This window comes from Manis pentadactyla, chromosome 9 (assembly GCF_030020395.1).
Source record: "Manis pentadactyla isolate mManPen7 chromosome 9, mManPen7.hap1, whole genome shotgun sequence".
In the NCBI taxonomy this organism is placed as follows: Eukaryota; Metazoa; Chordata; class Mammalia; order Pholidota; family Manidae; genus Manis; species Manis pentadactyla.
This window is the reverse complement of record NC_080027.1, coordinates 93,884,014-93,908,813: the sequence shown is the minus strand read 5'-3', so window position 1 is coordinate 93,908,813 and position 24,800 is coordinate 93,884,014. Positions and strand designations below refer to the sequence as shown.

The window sequence follows — 24,800 nt, the reverse complement described above, 5'->3', positions numbered from 1 at the left end:
AGATATAAATCTCTGCTGCCCTGTTTTCAGTAAATCACTTACACTCATAAAGAAATGTGCTGAGACCATCTAATTCAGTGGGAGTAGGAGACTGAAGCAGAGGTGGCTGTGGGAATATAAGGCCCCTGCGAAACCCAGGAATCCTGGAAAGCAAGGATGGGAGGTGCACCATTTGGGCACAGGGAAGTGCCCCCGGCAGACCCCTGAGTCATCACAGAAGCCTCCCTCCAGCAGCTTCCTCCAGAAAACTTTGAAATGCACTGAATAAAATCAAGAAAATATCAGAGCTAGAAAAAAGTGGACCCCAGACAAGTTTCAGTGCAAAGTAGCTCTGGATTTCCAATATGGAGCAGGAGTCATGCCATGTCGTCAGCCTGCACAGTGACCTTTCAGATCTCTCCTGCTCTGCTAGAATGCCAGCCCTGGCCCTCCTGGCCCTCCTCGCCTTCTCGCCAAGGCCTGCCTCCCTACGGGCAAACATCCACCTTCAGCTCCAGCAGTTCCCTACTGTGCCTTGGACGGGGCGCATGCGCTCATCGCCCGGGCTTTCGCTCACCACGTTCAGTTCAGGCAGCGTTCAGTTCACGCAGCACGTTTCGTTCAGTGCTTGTCCGCCCACTACAGCATGGCTGGCAGTCCCAGCCGGTCCACTGGCATGGCTGGCCCCAGTTTCCTCAAACATTTCCCTCTTTGATGCTTTATCTTCCTTAAATTATTGACGGCATTTGGCAAACGGATAAGTCTGGGCCAGAGAGAAAGGGCCTGTGCATGTGCTTCAGGCCAAAAGCCCCCTAAGGAGCAGGCCTGCCTGGCTCCCCAGTGGAAAAGTGACTGCGTCACTCTGAAGTGACAGGCAGCTTGTGCATTTCCCGAGAGTGGGTGCTGAAAGCCCGGGCCTCAGCAGGTGACAGCATCTCTGACACTAACCTCAAGGAGTGACCCCAGTGGGATAAACTTAAGCTCCTTGTTACTGAAAGAATGGGTTTTCTAAGGCCAGTGGGTGACTCACTTAACCAGGGGTAATGCAGAGGGCTCTGGGACAGGCCATTACTATTTCTCTGGGACCCAGGGCCCTACATGGTGCTGGCTTCACTTCCTCATTTTCACTCTTAACTCTTAAACTCCTAGATGCTCCCAACTAGTACTTCGAAGATTTCTTTAATGCAATCATCACTTCTAAAGCCTAGTGACATGTCAGCTCTCTAGAGCCTGAGAATAAAAAGATGAGTAATAGACTACCCAGGGGAAGAACACTGCATTTATGGACTTACACTAATATTTGCTACCTGCCTGGTATGGTGTTCGGCAATTTACACATTAATAGCTCAGTTGGTCCTCATCACAATACTATTAGGCATTCTTTTCCCCACATCATGAATGAGAAAATGCAATCTCACAAGATTAAGTTACTGCCTAAGGTTACTTAGATAAGAGGGAGGAGCCAGTGTTCACAGCTGGGCCTGCCTGCCTTTGATGTGTGACAGCAGGAGAGAGAGGGGCTAAACCCCGTAGAGCCTGGGATGGCATGGCTTCCAAGACCTTAAGGGTTTTCAGGAGTTTGCTAAACAGAGAAATGGCTGTGGGGGTAGAGGGGAAGTTGAAGGGAATAGGCTGAATTTATTTTATTTTGGAAAATGCTAAAATACACAGCCACCATGTATTTGGCATTTATTGGAGCAAATGGAGATACAATGGTGAACAAAACTGCCATCTGCAGCCCTATGGGACACACAGGCTAGGAGGGAAGACTGCCATCATTCAAACAACAAGGGTGTGTATATTAAAAACTCACTGTAGAGAGAGGAGCCAAGATGGTAGCATGAGTAGGGCAGCGGAAATCTCCTCCCAAAACCATATATATTTTTGAAAATACAACAAATACAACTATTCCTAAAAGAGAGACCGGTGGAAACAGTACAACAACCAGGCTATCTACACCTATGAGAACTCAGCATCTCACGAAAGGGGTAAGATACAAGCCATGGCCCGGCAGGACCCAAATGCCCTCCCAACCCCAGCTCCCCGGCAGGAGGAAAGGAGTCAGAGCAGGGAGGGAGTGAAAGCCCAGGACTGCTAAACAACCAGCTCTAGTAATCTGCACCAGGAGCGCAGACACATACTGCGTGGTGTGCTGCATATTAGAGAAACAGAAAAGCAAAATCTGCGAGCAGGTCCCCACACTCAGCTCCTCTGAGACAAAATAAAAGCTAGTGCTTTTTGAAAGTCTTAAAGGGACAGGGGCCTAACAGCTAGACAGAAGTGTCCCAGCACACTCAGCCCAGCAGGCTGGGAATCCCAGGGAACTCCAGGCGTGGCAATGCAGCCCTGAAGCTCCCACAGCAATAAGCAGCCTGCCAGTCACTCCCGCAGCTGGAACGGCCCCCCTGACACAGCTGCGCAGTAGCTGGAGAGCAGCCGCGCATCCCCGAGGGGACAGCAGAGCAGCCCAGGAATGGCCACGCCAGGCTGCGGCAGAGGCAGAGCAGCTCAGGAGCAGCTGCGCCCCCAGTGGCACCCCAGAATATCCTCCCAGCATGCAGCTGCCTGGGCCAGATGCAAACACCGCCAATGGCGTGCAGCTGCCCGGCGCAGGCAGAAGAAACGGGGCAAGGTGCGAAGGGGTGCCACTCTTGCAGGAGAGCACAACTGGTGTACCTTCCACTCCCCGCAGAGCCCTGGGCTACTCTGACAGCGACCCTGCCCACAGCAGCTTAGGGGATTAATCTGGAGGCTGCTCCAGAAGTGCAGGTAAATGACAGGCAGTGGAGAAGGGCAAGGCGATCAGAAAACAGGAAAGGACTTTGTTCTCCCAGCTGACACATGAGCAACCTGACTATAGCTACCTCTAATGCCATGAAAAGGCAGAAGAATTTGGTCCAGTCCAAAATTACCCAGACAACCCCTGAGAGAGGGCCTGGGGAGATAGATTTAAACAATCTTCCAGAAAAAGAATTCAAAATAAGGGTGATAACCATGCTGATGAAACTGCAGAGAAAAATGCAAGAGCTAATGAATAAAGTTGGGAGGGCGAATACAGAAATAAAACAGTATCTGGAACGACTTAAGAGCAGGATGGATGAGGTGCAAGAGGTCATTAATGGAATAGAAATCAGAGAACAGGAATACAGAGAAGCTGAGGCAGAGAGATATAAAAGGATTTCCAGGAATAAATCAATATTAAGAGAACAGTGTGACCAATCAAAATGGAACAATATCCACATTATAGGGGAACCAGAAGAAGAAAGGAGAGAAAAAGGGATAGAGAAAGTGTTTTTGAAGAAATAATTGCTGAAAACTTCCCCAAACTGGAGGAGGAAATAGTCTTTCAGACTATGGAAGCTCACAGAACTCCCAACACAAGGGACCCAAGGAGGACAATACCAAGACATACAATAATTAAAACGGCAAAGATCAAAGACAAAGACAGAGTATTAAAGGCAGCCAGAGAGAGAGAAAAGGTCACCTACAAAGGAAAACCCATCAGGCTATCATCAGACTTCTCAACAGAAACCTTACAGGCCAGAAGACAATAGCATGATATATTTAATGCAATAAAACAGAAGGGCCTTGAACCAAGAATACTGTATCCAGCATGACTATCATTTAAATATAAAGGAGGGATTAAACAATTCCAAGACAAGCAAAGTTGAGGGAATTTGCCTCACACAAACCACCTCTACAGGACACTTTAAAGGGACTGCTCTAGATGGAAGCACTCCTAAGGCTAAATAGATGTCACCAGAGAAAATAAAATCACAGCAAAGAAAGTAGACTAACCAAATACTAACTAAAGGCAAAAAATAAAATCAACCACACACAAAAGCAGTCAAAGGAAACACAAAAGGGTACAGAATAAAACAACTAACATATAAAGAATGGAGGAGGAGGAATAAGAAGGGAGAGAAATAAAGAATCATCAGACAGTGTTTATAATAGCTCAATAAGCGAGTTAAGTTAGACAGTAAGATAATAAAGAAGCTAACCTTGAACATTTGGTAACAACAAACTTAAAGCCTGCAATGGCAATAAGTACATATCTTTCAATAATCACCCTAAATGTAAATGGACTGAATGCACAAATCAAAAGACACAGAGTAATAGAATGGATAAAAAAGCAAGACCCATCTATATGCTGCTTACAAGAGACTCACCTCAAACCCAAAGACATACACAGACTAAAAGGCAAGGGATGGAAAAATATATTTCATGCAAACAATAGGGAGAAAAAAGCAGGTGTTGCAGTACTTGTATCAGACAAAATAGACTTCAAAATAAATAAAGTAACAAGAGATAAAGAAGGACATTATATAATGATAAAAGGGTCAGTCCAACAAGAGGATATAACCATTATAAACATATATGCACCCAATACAGGAGCACCAACATACGTGAAACAAATACTAACAGAATTAAAGGAGGAAATAGAATGCAGTGCATTCATTGTAGGAGACTTCAACACACCACTCACTCCAAAGAACAGATCCACCAGACAGAAAAGTAAGGACACAGAGGCACTGAACAAAAAAATAGAACAGATGGACCTAACAGACATCTACAGAACTATACACCCAAAAGCAGCAGGATACACATTCTTCATAAGTACACATGGAACATTTTCCAGAATAGACTACATACTAGGCCACAAAAAGAGACTCAGTAAATTAAAAAAGATCGAAACACTACTAACCAACTTCTCAGACCACAAAGGTATAAAACTAGAAATAAATTGTACAAAGAAAACAAAAAGACTCACAAACACATGGAGGCTTAACAACATGCTAATAAATAATCAATGGATCAATGACCAAATTAAAACAGAGATCAAGCAACATATGGAGACAAATGACAACAACAGCATAAAGCCCCAACTTCTGTGGGACACAGCAAAGGAAGTTCTAAGAGGAAAGTACATAGCAATTCAGGTCTATTTAAAGAAGGAAGAACAATCTCAAATGAATATTCAAAAGTCACAATTATTGAAACTGGAAAAAGAAGAACAAATGAGGCCCAAAGTCAGCAGAAGGAGGGACATAATAAAGATCAGAGAAGAAATAAATAAAACTGAGAAGAATAAAACAACAGGAAAAATTAATGAAACCAAGACTGGTTCTTTGAAAAAATAAAAAAAATAGATAAGCCCATAGCCAGACTTATTAAGGGAAAAAGAGAATCTACACATATCAACAGAATCAGAAACAAGAAAGGAAAAATCATGACAGACTCCACAGAAGTACAAAAAATTATTAGAGAATACTATGAAAATCTATATGCTAACAAGCTGGAAAAACTAGGAGAAATGGACAACTTCCTAGAAAAATACAACCTTCCAAGACTGACCAAGGAAAAAACACAAAATCTAAACAGACCAATTACCATCAAAGAAATTGAATCGGTAATCAAAAAACTACCCAAGGAAAAAAAACCCTGGTCCAAAGGAATTCACCACTGAATTTTATCAGACATATAGAGAAGACATAATACCCATTCTCCTTAAATTTTCCAAAAATTAGAAGAGGAGGGAATACTTCCAAACTCATTCTATGAAGCCAGCATCACCCTAATACCAAAACAAGGCAAAGACCCCACCAAAAAAGAAAATTACAGACCAAATATTCCTGATGAACATAGATGCAAAAGTATTCAACAAAATATCAGCAAACCAAATTCAAAAATACATCAAGAGGATCATATACCATGATCAAGTGGGATTCATCTCAGGGAGGCAAGGATGCTACAACATTTGAAAATCCATCAACATCATCCACATCAACAAAAAGAAGGACAAAAACTACATGATCATCTCCATAGATGCTGAAAAAGCATTTGACATAGTTCAACATCCATTCATGATAAAAACTCTCAGCAAAATGGGAATAGAGGGCAAGTACCTCAACATAATAAAGGCCATCTATGATAAACCCACAGCCAACATTATATTGAACAGCGAGAAGCTGAAAGCATCTCCTCTGAGATCGGGAACTAGACAGGGATGCCCACTCTCCCCACTGTTATTTAACATAGTACTGGAGGTCCTAGCCACGGCAATCAGACAAAACAAAAAAATACAAGGAATCCAGATTGGTAAAGAAGAAGTTAAACTGTCACTATTTGCAGATGACATGATACTGTATATAAAAAACCCTAAAGACTCCACCCAAAAACAACTAGAACTGATATCGGAATACAGCAAAGTTGCAGGATATAAAACAACACAAAGAAATCTGTGGCTTTCCTATACACTAACAATGAACCAACAGAAAGAGAAATCAGGAAAACAACTCCATTCACAATTGCATCAAAAAGAATAAAATACCTAGGACTACACCTAACCAAAGAAGTGAAAGACTTATACTCTGAAAACTACAAGTCACTCTTAAGAGAAATTAAAGGGGACACTAACAGATGGAAACTCATCCCATGCTCGTGGCTAGGAAGAATTAATATTGTCAAAATGGCCATCCTGCCCAAAGCAATATACAGATTTGATGCAATCCCTATGAAACTACCAGCAACATTCTTCAATGAACTGGAACAAATAATTCAAAAATTCATATGGAAACACCAAAGACCCCGAATAGCCAAAGCAATCCTGAGAAAGAAGAATAACGTAGGGGGGATATCACTCCCCAACTTCAAGCTCTACTATAAAGCCATAGTAATCAAGACAATTTGGTACTGGCACAAGAGCAGAGCCACAGACCAATGGAACAGACTAGAGAATCCAGACATTAACCCAGACATATATGGTCAATTAATATTTGATAAAGGAGCCATGGACATACAATGGCGAAATAACAGTCTCTTCAACAGATGGTGCTGGCAAAACTGGACAGCTACATGTAGGAGAATGAAACTAGACCATTGTCTAACCCCATATACAAAAGTAAACTCAAAATGGATCAAAGACCTGAATGTAAGTCATGAAACCATTAAACTCTTGGAAGAAAACATAGGCAAAAACCTCTTAGACATAAACATGAGTGACCTCTTCTTGAACATATCTCCCCGGGCAAGGAAAACAACAGCAAAAATGAACAAGTGGGACTATATTAAGCTGAAAAGCTTCTGTACAGCAAAAGACACCATCAATAGAACAAAAAGGAACCCTACAGTATGGGAGAATATATTTGAAAATGACACATCCGATAAAGGCTTGACATCCAGAATATATAAAGAGCTCACACGCCTCAACAAACAAAAAACAAATAACCCAATTAAAAAATGGGCAGAGGAACTGAACAGACAGTTCTCCAAAAAAGAAATACAGATGGCCAACAGACACATGAAAAGATGCTCCACATCGCTAATTATCAGAGAAATGCAAATTAAAACTACAATGAGGTATCACCTCACACCAGTAAGGATGGCTGCCATCCAAAAGACAGAGAACAACAAATGTTGGCGAGGCTGTGGAGAAAGGGGAACCCTCCTACACTGCTGGTGGGAATGTAAGTTAGTTCAACCATTGTGGAAAGCAGTATGGAGGTACATCAAAATGCTCAAAACAGACCTACCATTTGACCCAGGAATTGCACTCCTAGGAATTTACCCTAAGAATGCAGCAGTCAAGTAGGAGAAAGATCAGTGCACCCCTATGTTTATCGCAGCACTATTTACAATAGCCAAGAATTGGAAGCAACCTAAATGTCCATCGATAGATGAATGGATAAAGAAGATGTGGTACATATACACAATGGAATACTACTCAGCCATAAGAAAAGGGCAAATCCTACCATTTGCAGCAACATGGATGGGGCTGGAGGGTATTATGCTCAGTGAAACAAGCCAAGCGGAGAAAGAGAAATACCAAATGATTTCACTTATCTGTGGAATATAAGAACAAAGGAAAAACTGAAGGAACAAAACAGCAGCAGAATCACAGAACTCAAGAATGGACTAACAGGTACCAAAGGGAAAGGGACTGGGGAGGATGGGTGGGTAGGGAGGGATAAGGGGAGGGAGAAGTAGGGTGGTATTAAGATTAGCATGCATGGGGGGGTGGGAGAAAGGGGAGGGCTGTACAACACAGAGAAGGCAAGTAGTGATTCTACAACATTTTGCTATGCTGATGGACAGTGACTGTAAAGGGGTTTATAGGGGGGACCTGGTATAGGGGAGAGCCTAGTAAACATAATGTTCGTCATGTAAGTGTAGATTAGTGATACCAAAAAAAAAAAAAAGGGCAGTTCCTGTGTGGTAACCTCCAATGAGTTCTACACAAGTGTATAAAGGGCATATAAAAGTGTAGGCAAAGGGTCTGTTTGTGTTTATACAGAGGATCAAAGCCTAATTGGGCTACCTCGAAAATGAACTAAGATACAATATGAAAAAGAACTTCCAACATCAGCACTCTCTGGAAGACTCATGCCAGAAGATGATCATCAAAAAACCCCAACAGAGATCCACGCACTGCTACAGCTGTAGATGCATTCATCCCACCTGTTCCTGGACTTGCCATGGGAATGAGGAAGGAGATATCTAAGCTGGCCTGTGCATACAGTAAAACAACAAATTTGACTGGATCTATACTGTTGGAACTCAATCAAGAATTAGGAGAAGTGCAAATTGCAGCGATCCAAAATCTTACAACTACAGACTATTTACTGTTAAAAGAACATAAGGGATGTGAACATTCCCCAGGAATGGGTTGTTTTAATTCGTCTGATTTCTCTCAGACTGTTCAAGTTCAGTTGGACAATATCCACCATATCATTGATAAGTTTTCACAATGCCTAGGGTGCCTAACTGGTTTTCTTGGTTTCACTGGAGATGGCTGGTAATTACAGGTATGCTTTGGTTATGTAACTATACTCCTATTATGTTAATGTGTGTGCACAATTTAAGTAGTAGCTTAAAACCTATACATGCTTAAGTTACTCTACAAGAAGATATGTCAAAGAAATAATCAATCTTCTCATGTTTTCTGCTGCCTGCTACTTCTATAGCTTTTCTTCTTCCTTCCTAATTACAACCCTTAAATAGAATTCGTGCCTCATCTCAAATTTACCGAGTATCATAATTCCTCCAAGTGGTAAAGATACCTCAAGACAAATGCTGGGCATAGAAGCTACAGGGCATAAATATGCAAAGAAATAAAAAGCTAACCATTTCAAACAATAAGGCTTCTCTCTCACTTACCAACTTTACATTTCCCTGTATGGCCCCGGAAGATGATTAACCAGACAGGTAAGATTCCTCAAGGGAGGAACAACCTAAGACAGGCACAGTCACAGGGGGGTCATCAGGTGAGAAATTGGGGATCAACAGAGGTGAGGCTTAGAACCTCACCCCCCCTGTTCTGAGAGAAATCTTCTGCATCCGTGGATGTTTTATTGCCCTTGTCTAGCTTGGATTAACACATAGTCTACAGGCACACACCTGATCATCTACATTTGCTCTCTTACAACACTAAACTATGTTTTCTACTTTTATCTTGTATCTACCTACCACTTCAACATTTTATTAAAAATAATAATAATAAAGGGAGAAATGTGGTATCCACATATAAATCAAGTGTAAAAATCAAATGAGTATTCATATTTGAACTGACTGTTTATAGTTCATAATGCATGAGCAAAACTGAAGGTTTCTGTGATGGCTGCCCTTGTACTCTTCACCATGTAAGAACTTGTTCACCATGTAAGTACTTGTTCCCCATGTAAGAACTTGTTTGTTATGCCTCAGAAGATTGGAGACTGACGAAAATTAGGCTTGGGGTGGATTAATGATTGTGCATTGAGCATTGACTCCCCTATACAGAATTTTATTGTTGTTAACAACCATTTGATCAATAAATATGAGAGATGCCCTCACAAAAAAAAAAAAAGAGTATACACTTTCAATGGTAAAATAATAAGTAACTGGGATGTAATGAATATAGTCAAGATATTGTAACAGCTTGGTATGGTGATAGCTGGTACCTAGAATTGTCATGTATATAAATGTTGAATCACTATGTTGTACACCTGAAACTAATGTAATGTAATACTGCGTGTCAACTACCCTTCAATAAAAAATAATTATCTACAAAAAAAAAAAAAAAAAAAGAATAAAATACCTAGGACTAAACCTAACCAAGGAAGTGAAAGACCTATACCCGGAAAACTACAAGACACTCTTGAGAAATTAAAGAAGACACTAACAAATGGAAACTCATTCCATGCTCTTGGCTAGGAAGAATTAATATTGTCAAAATGGCCATCCTGCCTAAAGCAATCTACTGATTCAATGCAATGCCTATCAAAATACCAAGAGCATTCTTCAACAAACTGGAACAAATAGTTTTAAAATTCTTATGGAACCACAATAGACCCCAAATAGCTAAAGCAATCTTGAGAAGGAATAAAGCTGGGGGGATCTCGCTTCCCAACTTCAAGCTCTACTACAAAGCCACAGTAATCAAGGCAACTTGGTCCTGGCACAAGAACAGACACACAGACCAGTGGAACAGACTAGAGAGTCCAGATATTAACCCAAACATATACAGTCAATTAATATATGATAAAGGAGCCATGGATATACAATGGGGAAATGACAGCCTCTTCAACAGCTGGTGTTGGCAAAACTAGACAACTACATGTAAGAGAATGAAATTGGATCATTGTCTAATGCCATACACAAAAGTAAATTCGAAATGGATCAAAGACCTGAATGTAACCCATGAAACCATAAAACTCTTAGAAGAAAACATATGCAAAAATCTCTTTGACATAAACACAAGCAACTACTTCATGAACATATCTTCCTGGGCAAGGGAAACAAAAGCAAGAATGAACACATGGGACTACATCAAACTGAAAAGCTTCTGTACAGCAAAGGACAGCACCAATACAACAAAAAGGCATCCTACAGTATGGGAGAATATATTCATAAATGGCAGGTTCGATAAAGGGTTGACATCCAAAATACATAAAGAGCTCACACACCTCAACAAACAAAAAGCAAAAAGTCCAATCAAAAAATGGTCAGAGGAACTCAACAGACAGTTCTCCAATGAAGAAATTCAGATGGCCAACAGACACTTGAAAAGATGCTCCACATCACTAGTCATCAGAGAAATGCAAATTAAAACCACAATGAGATATCATGTCACACCAGTAAGGATCACCACCATCCAAAAGACAAACAACAACAAATGTTGGCAAGGTTGTGGAGAAAGGGGAACCCTCCTACACTGCTGGTGGGAATGTAAATAAGTTCAACCATTGTGGAAAGTAATTTGGAGGTTCCTCAAAAAACTCAAAATAGAAATACCATTTGACCCAGGAATTCCAATCCTTGGAATTTACCCTAAGAATGCAGCAGCCCAGTTTGAAAAAGATATATGCACCCCTATGTTTATCGCAGCACTATTTACAATAGCCAAGAAATGGAAGCAACCTAAGTGTACATCAGTAGATGAATGGATAAAGAAGATGTGGTACATATACACAATGGAATATTATTCAGCCATAAGAAGGAAACAAATCCTGCCATTTGCAGCTGCATGGATGGAGCTAGAGGGTATTATGCTCAGTGAAATAAGCCAGGTGGAGAAAGACAAGTACCAAATGATTTCACTCATATGTGGAGTATAAGAACAAAGAAGAAACTGAAGTAGCAAAACAGCAGCAGACTCACAGAACCCAAAAATGGACTAACAGTTACCAAAGGGAAAGTGTCCCGGGAGGATGGGTGGGAAGGGAGGGACAAGGGGAGGGAAATAGAAAGGGGGCATTATGATTAACATGCATAATGTGTGTATGGGGGGCACGGGGGAGGTTGTACAGCATGGAGAAGACAAGTAGTGTTTCTACAGCATCTTACTACACTGATGGACAGTGACTGCAATGGGGCATGTGGGGTGAACTTGGTGATAGGGGGAGTCTAGTAAACAATGTTCCTCATGTAATTATAGATTAATGATGCCAGAAAAAAAAACTCACTGTAAGGAGTGGGGTAAGAGCTTAGCATTGAATTTAAGTTAGGTGGCTGGGGCAGGCAGAATAATGGCCGAAAAGGTGTTCACATCCTCATTTCCCAAACCTGTTACATGTTATGTTAGGTGGCAGGGAATAGAATTAAGGATGCTAACTGGCTGACTCTACAAGACCACCCTGGATTATCTAGGTGGCACATGTAATCACAAGGGCTTAAACAGGGACAGCTCAGGAGGGCCAGGGAAGGAGTTGTGACCCTGAAAGAAAAGGTCAGAGGTCTGAGTCATATGACTGTTGGCCTCAAAGATGGAGGAAGGGACAAGCCAAGGAATAAGGCAGCCTCCAGAAACTGGAAAAGGTAAGAAAACAAATTCTCTCCTAGAGGCACCAAATGCAGCCCGGCTGATGCCTGGTTTCAGCCCAGGGAGAACCATTTTTGACTTCTGAACTCCAGAACTGCAAGGGAGTTTAGAGCCACTAATTTGTTATAGCAGCTTAGGAACCTAACACGCTGGAAGGCCATGGAAATTTTCTATCAGGCAGTGGCTCTTGAACTGAGATCTGAAGGTACCTTTGAGACTACCTGGGTAGACAGGTAGAGTGAGGAGCCCACACACACACCCAGCAGAGGGATCAGAGCAGCCAGAGCGGATGTGGTGTCCGGGGAGGTGGATGAGCTCACAGGACCAGATAGGCAGCATTCAGCACACTGATCCTTCTAGAAGCAATGGGAATCCATTGAGGGTCGAGCCCAGGATGGCATCATTGGAATTTTGCTTTATACCATGTTAATCTCAGATTCGCCCCCTCCTTCACTCCACCTGTTTTATTGTACCCAGTACTCAGAAACACACATTAATATTAACCAGATACAATAAAAAAGGCCTGGGAGCTATTACACAATAAACCCCAAAGTCAACTACATACTATTTGTGCATTACCCCGAGACATCCTCTCCCCCCATATAAATGAGACCCCAAAAGATGACCCTAATACCAAGAAAAGTCTGGTCTACTTTGTTTTTAATGGTTGAGGTTAGAGACTATAGTAACACAAAATTTGCTTTCATACTGAAATCTAAGTAAAATTTGGAGTAATAGGCTGAGGGTTTTGTTATCTATTAAATGTAGTGTGACATCTAGTGGCCAACGTTATCAATTTCCATTTCTTCCTTCTTGGCTTGATTTAGACATCCTAGTGATAAAATATACACAGAAATCAGTAAGTAGTGAGTGGGCCTGTGTGTCAAACGTGAAGCTGCGGCTGAAGGGGGATTCAGAGATGGAAAGAGGCTGCCTCTACTCTCCATGGCGCTTGCAGATTCAGATAAAGGGCGAGGGAAGGATAGGTATTTAGATATGCTAATACTGGCTGCGGGAGCACTGTGACTCCCACCTTTAAGCAGGTGTTTGGAAACCAAATGAAGAGAGGGAGGCCTGGGCTGGGGACGTGGATTTGGGATCCATCAGAACAGGTGGTTTGTTGAGCCTAGAGTGTGAGCAGTGAACAGGAACTCCTCTGTTACCAGTACAGAGTAGTTGCGCAGCAACTATCTCCTAGTATTAACAAGCATTCAATCAAAACTGCCAAATACTTGACATCAAGAGGAAAACAGGGAGAGTCCCAGCTCTGCTGGATGAAGTTCCTGGGCCTGATAAAAGATGAAGTGTTTAACCACAGATGTTAGCATATACACATTTTATTATGGCTGAAATGTCAACTTTGGGAGCTTCTACCATGACTATAAATTTGGTGCTTTGGAGGAAAACGTTTATCTTCTCTGAGACGTTTCCAAATTGCAATATGAACAACAATTCACAGAAAGTCTATGAAGATAAATCAAGGTGATGTGTGTGAAAGAAGTATTATGCTCATGTAGTGTCTGTAGTAAGTGAGCAGCCAGCAGGCAGCTGGACAAAGGAAATGATGACACACCTTTTAGCCCCAGAGAGTGAGGCTGCACAGGAAAATCATCCCCTATTTACCAACTGCATCAATTTATCAGAAGTGTCTTCAACTGTTGTCAGTTTTGGTTACAGAGAATGATAGGTGTCTTTATGTTAATTTATGATTTGCCAGTATTTGGATAGGTTGTATGTGTGTTTCAGGTGTTAATCCTTTAATGTTTAGGGTCTGGTAATTTTATGTTTATGGCTATTTTTGTTTAATTTGACTTACCATGCATTGAGTTTATTATTATAATCTTTCCTGAAACTCTATGAATACTTTTACCAATTCATTAAAGCTTTTCTGTAAACTGGCCAGGACTACTTCACATGCTTTTTATTCAAACACAAATTTCAGCATTTTGTAAGTGAGAGAGTTTTGGTAATTTCTTATTTTTTTCCTGATGATTTTACATTTAACTTTAAACTTCACTGAAATTTAAATTCGTTTTAATTTAAAATTCTGATTTCTTCAAGATGCTTTTGAATGAAATGTTAGCCCCATTTTAATTCCTTTAAACCTAATTAAAGTCTATTTAAATATTTTACTTGGATACTACAATTTTCATTTGGATATGCTATTAATTTTAAATTACTGTATTTAATTGTAAACTTCGTGTTTCTGGAAACTTTTATTAAAAAGCCTAATTTATCATTTGAGATCTTGGCAAAATAATCTTTAAAATGTTTGTGTTCTGAAAAAAATATATAGAAATAACATTTTTAAAATATATAGAAATAATATTTTATTTCTTTGCAAAAGAAATGAGATGTCTGGAATTAATGTTACCACATGGAGTGCCAAATTTTAGGTTGGAAAATAGCCTGGGAATGTTTAACTTCATACTGATTTCTGCGATTATTTACAAAATTTTTCAGCAGTTTTTAAGTGTATTAGCTATTTCAATTAATCTTCAGAGTTTCATTTTCAGTAACTAAAAATCGAACATTTGTTGTGTCAATGCTGTTAAAACCACAGTTTTAAAACGGTGTTAGAACCAGTCAGGAACTTTGGTCAGTGTGGTGATGTCTCATTTGCAAAATTTAAGTGAATTGATTCTCACCATTGAGAATCTAGGTAACTTGATGTAGCCAACATGACAAAGAGCAGAGGGCGACTGAGAGTCAACGTCCTCAGCGTGGCCACGACTTTCCAGCCCTGTGCACGTGCCCAACAGTTATGTTCTGAGAGCCCCGTCAAGTTTTGAAGTTAACTCAAATTTCTAATCTTAGCTATCACTCCAAAGTGGAGTGTTTGGGTGATTTTACAGCTAAAAAATGCAAACCAAAGTTAAGGCTTTAAAAAGATAAATAAAGGAAAGATGGACTGCTTACTCCATGATACGAATCATCCTGTTATGCCTCCACCCACTAGAGGAACAGGTAAGGACCCATTTCCTGCTGCTTCTTGGCTTAAGCAGAGTTCCTGAGACCCAAAAATGAACAGCCCAGTGGACGTACAATTGAGGACACGAACAGAAAGGACATGACCGGCTCTTATAGTCCCATTTCCTGGCCAGGGAGGGACTGGGTTGGGAGGTTTGCTGGGGAAGAGGAGATGGTGTCAGAGAGATGGGGACTGGATGACGAGGGATCCCGAATGAGGTTTGCACTTGACTCTAGGTGAGAAGAATCATATTTAAGGTTTTTATTTTTTAAGTTTCTCCTCATTTTACGGTTCCAGGGGCAGTTACGATGTGTGATGGGTAGGAAGGCATCCATAGGGATGGTCAGGACTGAATAAATAGGATATATTTCAAGAGTGGGAATACCTCTAAGTCACTCAGTTCCTCTTTATACTGAATCCTTTCCTTGTCACAGAAAGAACCTGGGAAGCTCTCTAGTAACTAGACAAAGCCAAACAGCACATGGAGACAGTGTCAACCGTTGAGAAGAAAATCCTCTCCTACCCTTCCTGCCTCCCCTCCTCTCCAACCAGAGTCATCGTCTAGTCTCCACACCATTAGCCTCCTTATCATTCAGGGAAAGCATAACTCAGGAATAGAAGGGAGTCAGGTGGAGGCCGGGTCACGTGGGGCCTCGCCAGCTAGGGTGAGGATGTCATCACCAAAGCATCTCACATTGCCTTTGTAAAAACAATAGTGTTTATTTTACCGTGTATAGTGAATTATATTGGTTCCATCAAGGATATAAACTTTCCTTTCAAAATAAATGCACCTATATTTTCAGAAATTGAGTCAGTCTAACAAAATACTATATTAATAATAGCATGTGGAGCTACCGCCCGTGTCCTTAAGATGATATGCAAAAGATTGGATTTAAGGAGCTGTGCTTCATTCCACTCAATCTGCAAAATGCCACTCCACCAATTTGACTCACAGGACCCCAATGGCCTGTATGTACCCCAAAGTTCTAAGAAGCCATGAGCATAGTGACTTCCTCTGCCCCACAAGCAGGTAGCCATTCCATTTCCACCCTCAGAACTACCTCCTCCTGCCCACGGAGGGGAGCCAGACTGATGTCCCACAGCCCTACATAAGGGCCTCCTTCAGGCTCCTGCAGGCGCTTTGGAAGCAGCTGGCGGAATGAGTTAGGTCCTGGTTGTGGGATTTTTTTTTTTAAGTCAGACACAGACACAGCTGTTGAGCCACATGCAGACTCCACAGAAAACCCCAAGCCTCAGACCCTTCAAGCAGAGGAAGAGCTTAGGTAAAGTTTTTGATGTAGCTGTCTGGGTCACCAGAGAGAGGGGAGAGGATACAGACTTCTCTTGGCTGTTTACTGATTCTTTTGTACTTGAAATGTTCACAGCAACCAGACAGAGGAAGTTGCTGGAATCCAAGCAAAGTTCCCAAACAAGATCCCCGTAAGATCCCGATGTACTTTTTGAAAAGGGGTATATTCTGTCCCTTGAAGAAAAATCAAAACAACAAAAATAGCAAGAACAACCCAAAGTCCACTGCCTCTCCCCATTCTCAGAGGCTGGACATCAGGAGCTCTCAGCCACATTCCCCGGGGGCCTACCTCCCAACAGGTGATTGTGGAGCGCTATCCCAGGGAGAGGTCTCTGCCCCCACTGGACAAGGTCAAGTTCCTGGTCCCACAAGATCTGACTATGAGCCAGTTCCTCAGTGCCATCCAGTAGGTGACAAAGCACGATGGGGGCCGGGTGCTGGTGGGAGCGTTTCAAGAAAAGCGGGGAAAAGTTTTCTTTGTGACTAACTTTTCAGATGCCAAGAAGAGATGCTGTGAGAATTAATCTATTTTAAACAGGTGGTAGAGCACCCCAGATAACAAAACTAAAGAGAATAAAGGGCTGCCAACATTTCTAAGAATTTTCTAAAGTTGTCTTGGCTCTGAAACTAGTCCAGAGGATCCTTTCTTCCTGGGACTGTTTAAAACCCAGCCTGCATTTCCCCATAGAGACACAGTGCCTCTTTACAGCACGTGCACCTGGGGAGCAAGGACCTCTTCCAAAGGTCCCTTCATGGGTCACACTCTGAGATGACAGACACAGTGGTCCCAAAACACTCCTCACTTGGGTAAAGGAACAGCAAAAAGAAATGTAGCTCTCTTGAAAGCTTAAGAGGGATAGGTGGTGTCACGTGACACATGGATTCAATAAAAATGGTTTGGGAGTCATATGAAGACAATCCTTCTCAGGGTTGAAAGTTCAGGTGGGGCCAGCCCTTAGAAACTGGATAGCTCTTGCAGCTGGTCTCTTCAAGAGTTCATTAAGAATGTGTGTTTGTTTCTGTTTTGTATGTCTTAATGAGTTAAGAGCATCCCAACTTCTCTTCAGGGAAGCCACTCTAGTCCAGGGAGATGGGAGACCTCCATCACCCACTGCCCCGCAAAAACAACCCTTTTGAGTTCTAAAAGCCATTCTTTTCCCCTCCCAGTCAGACCCTTCTTTCTTCCCCACCACCCTGGCCTACTTCACCATCCCAAAACTTGATGCCCCACAGTGTTTACAGGGTGGCAGCTCTGTTCTGGATGTTACTTGGGCTCTGTTTATAGCAATGGACAGAACAGACAAAAACCGCAGCCCAGGCCTTCTCCCTGAGGGCGCCACAGCCTTCATCAAAAGGGAGTGTGGTGAAGGACAGGAGACGGTGGCACCGACACTGGGAACTGTCCAGTTGGAGCAGAGGTCGGGACACTCTCCCCCCACTCCCCCCACTCCCGCTGCCTACCTGCTGTTCACCCCGAGGCAGCCCTGCTGTCTTCAGAGCTAAAGCTTTTGGGTTTATGTTGGGAGGGATTATCTGGTTGTAAAATTAGTCAGGCTCTAGCCACCCCAGTCTCCCACTGCCACATGGACCTAGTGCACCTGGAGGTTCAGAGTTCTGGCCTCGAGGGGGTGGGCCGTGCCCACCTCCCAAGTGAACAGATGGAAGTGTGCTTCAGGTAAGGCTAAGCCATGACCTGTTACACCGCCGTGCTGCCCTCTACTCAGGATGAGCCGGAACTCAAATTGACTGACATTTAGAGCACGTCCAGTGGAACCTTGCTGCTGCTCTATCTCCTTGATGTGGCAGGAGAAATAGCAGCAAGAGAAAAGGGGCATGCTAGGAGGCAGTAGCTCCCTTCCAAAAGGTTATCCCAAGGCTGTTCTAATAATGAAATGCCAGAAGAAACTGTGGTCCCTTTACACCTCTGGGGATGGACATACCTTTAATTTCAGAGCAAAGAGGGGCTTATTTGCTTAGCACTTTTGTGTTGGTATGTGTCCCACGTAAAAACTGGATGGCCTTACCCTTTCAGCTCAGCTGGGAGGACTTGTGGTACCTTAATCCCAGGGAAGGAATAGGGAGCCATTGAGTGCTCCTGGGCATCGTGACCCCGTAGACCCCTGGGCTGCTTCCCAAGTCAACTAAACCAAAATGCATGGTTGGAGCCTGGGAATCTGCATTCCAACAGGCCTCTCCTGAGTAATTCCAATGCACACTAGGGTGCCAGAACCACTGCCTTTAGATTTGGGAGATGGTGTCTCTCATCTCACACAAAATACATTTACACTGGCCAAACAGAGGTAGTAAAGCTTTGGGTCAGGGCCCACCCCCTGGCCCAGCCCCTGCAGCTTCACTTTCTCCCTTTCTCCCACCTCCCGCCCCAGGAGCCGCATGGTCCTCAGGGCCACTGAAGCCTTTTATTTGCTGGTGAACAGTAAGAGCCTGGTCAGCATGAGTATGACCATGGCAGAGATCTACAGGGACTACAAGGTTGAGGATGGCTTCGTATACACGACATATGCCTCCCAGGAGAAGTTTGGCGGCTTGGGATGGTCAGCCCCCAGGGATGGGAGCTGCTCAGGGGCACACCCTGCCATCCTCTGTAGCCCACCTCAAGAACTTGTCCTCTAACCATGCATCCATGCCAGCAGGAGAGCTGGGCTTCCTGGTGGGGGAACCCAGGCGGCAGGGCCACCTGCAGTGATCGGCTCCAGCCAGGACAGGAGGGTCCCACCACCTTCACTTTCTTTTCTGTGCCCATGCTCTTGTGTGCTCCCCTAAGAAAATGCGGCAGCTCTTGGGAACTTTGTAAATAGTCTTTCCTGAGTAAGAAATGGTTGACTTCTGGATGGTTTTAGGCAAAGAGCTGGAGCTGTATTTCCAGTGTGTTCTGCGGCCAGACCAGGAGGCCCTAGGGGATTTGATTTCACCGTGTGGCGCAGCAGTCCTGAGTGTGCTGGGTCGTGGGACAGGTCTCTGTGGAACTGGGTGGGGCCAGTGTGAACAGGCTCACCTGGGGTGGGGTGGGGAGTCCTTAGAGAGATTGTGGTTCTATTTCCACGGCATGCACTTGACTTTGTTATTGTCCCTTACACCCCCGTTTGTGTCTCACAGATTCCTGCCAATGTTTTAACTGCTTAATAGAAGGTCATTTAACCCACTTGAGTGTTTACTACATGCCCAGTGTTACTCTAAGCTCCTTCCTATATGGACGCCTCAGCCCAGCTCTCTGTGGTTCATTATTGTTCCATCATTTTACCATTGAGAAAACTGAGGCTCAGACAGGTCGAAACCTTTTCCAGATCCACTGAGCACAGTCTGCTGGTATTTGTGGTCAGGCGGTCTGACTTTGGAAGCCACACTGCTAGCCCCCTCTGCTAGGGGCCCCATCCTAGACAAAGTGACCCCACTTGGCGAGCACCAAGAACCAGAGGCTTGAGCTGCCACCCAGTTACACAAACTCAGCCCATGGGGGAGAACAAGGCGCACTGGGGCATGCAGCTTTGCTCAGTGATGCAGTGACACTCAGAGGTCTGGTTTAGCAGCAGCATGAGAATGTGTGTGCTCCCAGGGAGGGCTTTCCAGGGTGTTCAGCATGAGCTGGGTTTTGAAGCATGGATAAGAGTTTGTCTAGAAAGGAGTTTTATTTATTTATATTCAATAACCATGTATTGAGCACTTACCGATCAAGGCACTATTCTAGGTCCTGAAAGCATAACTGAACAAAACAGGCAATGTCCCAGCCCTCAGGAACTCACTTTGATTCTAGAGAGGGAAGACAATATCCAAGATGAGTTCAGATGCTTATAAATACAATAAAGGAAAACAACAACAAAACAGAGTAATTGGCAGATTTAATCCATTATGTGGCATGGTCAGAGAGGCTCTTCTCTGAGGGAATGACTCTCACGTGGGCCAAAATGATGGAAAGGAGCCAGTGGTGGAGACAGAATATGCCAGGTGGAGGAAAAGGTGTCTGGAGGTCCAGAGGTCTGAGAGCCTCACAAAGCTTCCTGGGATTGACTCTGACCGTGATGAGAGGTGATTGACCTTGGACATGCACACAGCTGCCCATGCCCAGTGCTGGTCCTCTCGCTCCAGCCTTCTCCATTTCTGGCTCTTCCGTGAATCCAGTATCTAAGGTTGTCATCACATCATGTTGTGCAGAGTGCCTTCCCTGTGCTATAGGCAGTGAGCTATGCTCTGTTTGGTCTCCAAATCCTTCCTAATGGAGCTTCCCTCCCCCATCAACCTCTGGCTTGGCTAGAACAAGATGTCTCCAACTGCCTCATTTGCCATAGCATTCAGCTGACTATTGCTGTGTAACCAGCTGGCCAAAATTCATTATAAAACCATCACGACTTCATTATGCTCATGGAGTCTGTGGGTAAGGATTTCCCAGGCCAGCTCGTCTCTGCCCCATGATGTCTGGGGACTCAGCAGGTGGACTTCAATGGCTGGGAGTGACTTGAGCAGCTAAGAGCTGGGATTATCCCAAGGCCTCCTCATTCTGTCTGACCCCTGGGCTGGGATGACTCAGAGCTGGGCCCCAGCTGAGGCTGTGCACTGGGGTGGCTCCACTTGTCTCTGTCAGCCTGGGTTTCAGGAGGGATCATCCTAGAAGGAGCAGCTGGGGAGCCTGTCATTCAAGAGACCAGGACTGCAGCTGACCTGTCTGTAAGTGATGAATTCCCATCGATTTTGGTCTGGATCTTTTTCTTTATTTTCATAGCATCTACTCAGGTCAGTAAAATTAGTTGGCAATTTGTACTTCTATAAATTATGATCATGTTTCTTTTAGGCTAGTCACCCTTTTCTATAGACTTTTACAAGTTCACAAGATTGAGTAATTAACTCTTCCTATGCCATGTATATTAAAAATAATTACCCAGTTCCTTTTTATCTTGTTTATGGCAGACTTTCTCATATAGATGCTTTTTATTCTTATGTGATCTTTCCTGTGTGGCTTCCATGTTCTCAATAGAAAGCCTGTCCCAACTCCAAGATTATACAAATCTATATCCATCTGTTTAATTCTAGCACTGTGATTTCATGCTGTTGATGCTTAAATATTTGAACCAAATGGAATTTATTCTGGTAACAAAAGATAGTACCCAGGTGCCATTTTTTCTAAATGCCAATTGTTACACATACTTTTAATAAATTATCTACCCATGAGCATTTGGATTTGCTGTGACTGTGTCTTTGTCTGATCACTACAACTCAAAATGACACCTTAACACCAGGAATGATGGCCTTCCTCTTTGGATTCCCTGTGTCTCCCCATAATGCCGAGCACATTTGATAACTAACGCTTGGGGATAAGTCAGAGACGCTGCCCTGCCAACCTCAGGGGGAGGTAGCAAAATGGTTGGATGTGCTCTGAGTGGGGTTTCCCCAGTGCTTGGGTCCAACAGGGAAACCCTTCTTGCTGCTTGTTGAAATGCATTTGTCACCCTCTCCCTACTCCCGTGAAACCAAAGTGATTATGGGATCTATAGCCGATTCCAGATTCACTTGAGCACCTAGTCTCCCTTGGTCTCCCTGCTGCCTTGTGCTACAAGGGCAGAGGTGAGTGGTGGTGATACAGACCATATGACCCACAAAGCTGAAAATATTTACTCTGACCCAAACAGAAAAAGGTTACTGGACCCCTTATGCTAGGTTTACAGTCATCATGTTATCATCAAGACATCCTGGGGGATAAATCACATTAGAAAGAAGTCTTTTTAATAGTATTTTAGTCCTACATGAGGTAAGAAGAAAAGCCCTTCCAAGCCTACTGGACTCACCAACTTTGGCCCAGTCCTTGACTCAGGGTTTAATACAGACTCACACTGAAGGAGTTCTTAGGCCTGGCCCATTGTCACAGTCTCCCTCCCCTTCATGTGCCTCTGAAATACGTGTAGGCCATTTGGGAAAAGTGTGCTGTTTTCTTTCATGAACCAAGGGAACCAGTTCACAGCTTTTCCCAGCAAGCTCTCCTCAGGGTAGAAGGCCTGAGCCCCCGAGTGTGGTCTGTAAAGCTGCAGCCTCAGACTCACCTGGAAGCTTGTTCAAAAGTCAGAATCTCAGGCTCCTCCCAGAATTACCCAATCAGAGTCTGCAATTTATCCAGATACCCAGATGATTCATCAGAATTTGTGAAGCACTGGTCTAGACATTTGGGATGGTAAGTAGCATTTTCAGGCTCATTTTAAGGATGAAGAAACCAAGATTCAGGAAAATCAAATAATGTTCTTAAAGCACAGAGCCAATCAAAAAATCTGCAGATCAAACTCAGATTTGTATCATCCTGTGCCCCAGATTCTACATGGGGCATACCTACACTAAAAATGTATGTGTAAAAAATTGACATGAATAGAACCATGTTAATTAAAATAGGGCCAGAGAGGCCACTGTGGAGAAATTGCCTTACCTGCCTTTGTATGAATGGGGCCAAACAGCAATTGTTTGAGAAGTCAGCGCAAGAGCAGACATCCTGATCACAAGACTGGTGGCTGTGGGTTTTCTGACAACAGAATCATTAGTCATTGAATAACCCAGACTAGCTTAGCTTGTGAAAAACCCCATGGAAAACTTTATCCCCTTACTCATGTAATTATCGCCCCTCCCCCCCGCCACCCTGCTTCCTTTTCCTCATAAAAAACCCTGCTTTTACCCTTTAAGCGAAAACATGAGTGGGTACCAGCCTGAATCTGTGCTCCCCAAGTTGAAATTCTTTAATCCCAAATAAGTGTTTGTTTTCTTCTCATTGCAGCTCTTTATGTTCAGTTTGGCAGTTGTTTATCTGGAACTACTTAACTAGATGTCATGTATTTTTCATTTCTAAATGTGGCAGCTCCATGTGTGGCCCTAACATGGGCTATGGATAGCCTTGTCCTTTAGGACTCTAATCCTTGCACAGTATATTTTAAATAAATGGAGCTGCACCCAGCTTTAGGGGTCCCAAACCTCCCATAGGTTGTTCCCCACTTGGATTCACTGGAAAATGCCAATGTAATCTTCAAAACCAAGGACACCTGGCTTCCACCTCCCAGGCATGGATGGCTATTCCCCATCCTTCCCGCATACAAATCTTGTTCACACCTTTACTACTGCATAGCCCACAGTGTCTTAATTATTGTGATTAGTATACCTTGCCTGGCAGAATCAAAATGAATTCAGATTGCATGTGTAAATTAACAAACAAATGAATAAATCATTAAGGCAGCGAACATATTTTAAACTTCTTTATATTTACTTTTTTCAAATAGATTCCTGTTCATTTGGGAATAACTGGGAGGTTGCTAAAATACAAAAACATACTGAAAAACAGTGAAGATGTCCTAACACACCAGGACTTTGGTGTCCAAAACACATTCAGGCAAATGACTAACAAAAACCAGATACTGAGATCATGAAATCAGCTCAAGTAGGGGGAAAAATGTAATGAATAACTACAACGTTTTTGGTGATTATATTTACTCAGATTTTCTGAGACAGTTCTGAAGAGCCCTGAGAAAAAGTGATTTTCAGGATGAAATCTGAAGCTATTACCCAGTGAGTGTGGGGCAGGGAGTGGGGGTGGCTCTGTGGAGGAGGGTGGGTGTGGGTGCGGGTAGAAAAAGAGCAAGAGTTTAATCTTCAGGACTAATTGCAATAGAATTAGTTTTCTGATGGGATTGGAAACTCTAAATGCCTTCTAGAAGATAAGCCAAGTTTGAGGGCTGTGTGTGTGTGAAGTGAATTGTTGACTGCAGCCTGAGACAAAGGCCTTTTAGTGACTTAATGTCCTATTCTGGGGGATGCTGACTTCACAGTTTATATAGGTATTTGCCATTAGCTGCAGAGTCACTTAGATGGTCATTTAAAATAGAAGGCTGTCTGTCTCCAGCTATAGATATCAGTGGCCCTTTTAACTCCTGACCCTAGTTGGGCCTATCATTCCTAAATGATTTGAAGGTGAAATCTGTGGCTTACCCTCAACCTCTGGAAAACTGTGACTCCCCCAAATCTGCTGTGAGCATCTCTCAATCTGGATACTTCCAGCCATTCAGCTGAGGTCCCTGTACCAGCCCAGCATTCAGAGCCACAGAGAAGCCCCAGCAGGCCAGAGATGGGCCCCCCAGCAGTGCTGAATCCCTTGAGTGGGTCATTTGTTGGGACAGACAGGCAACCGAAGGGACAGAGAATCTAGAACGTAATTTAGGAGCATTTTCCATGTCTCAGGACCATCTTAAATATTTTCTGTCATCTTC

The 24,800-nt window shown here is 43.2% G+C and overlaps 1 protein-coding gene across 1 annotated transcript; it reads left to right on the top strand.

Moving 5' to 3' along the window:
• The first annotated feature begins 16,476 nt into the window (after positions 1–16,476).
• On the top strand, positions 16,477–19,191 carry MAP1LC3C (microtubule associated protein 1 light chain 3 gamma). Its single transcript, XM_057508222.1, has 4 exons — positions 16,477–16,539; positions 16,644–16,691; positions 16,860–16,966; positions 18,945–19,191. The coding sequence occupies exons 1-4, from the start codon at positions 16,477–16,479 to the stop codon at positions 19,189–19,191; spliced, it is 465 nt and encodes a 154-aa protein (XP_057364205.1).
• The last annotated feature ends 5,609 nt before the right edge of the window (positions 19,192–24,800 follow it).

Excerpts from the sequence above, each read along its gene's own strand:
- MAP1LC3C (XM_057508222.1), top strand. The coding sequence starts at position 16,477 with ATGCAGACTCCACAGAAAACCCCAAGCCTCAGACCCTTCAAGCAGAGG. Across the intron at positions 16,540-16,643 it reads AGAGGAAGAGCTTAGGTAAA|ACAGAGGAAGTTGCTGGAAT; the intron begins GTTTTTGATGTA and ends CACAGCAACCAG. Across the intron at positions 16,692-16,859 it reads AGTTCCCAAACAAGATCCCC|GTGATTGTGGAGCGCTATCC; the intron begins GTAAGATCCCGA and ends ACCTCCCAACAG.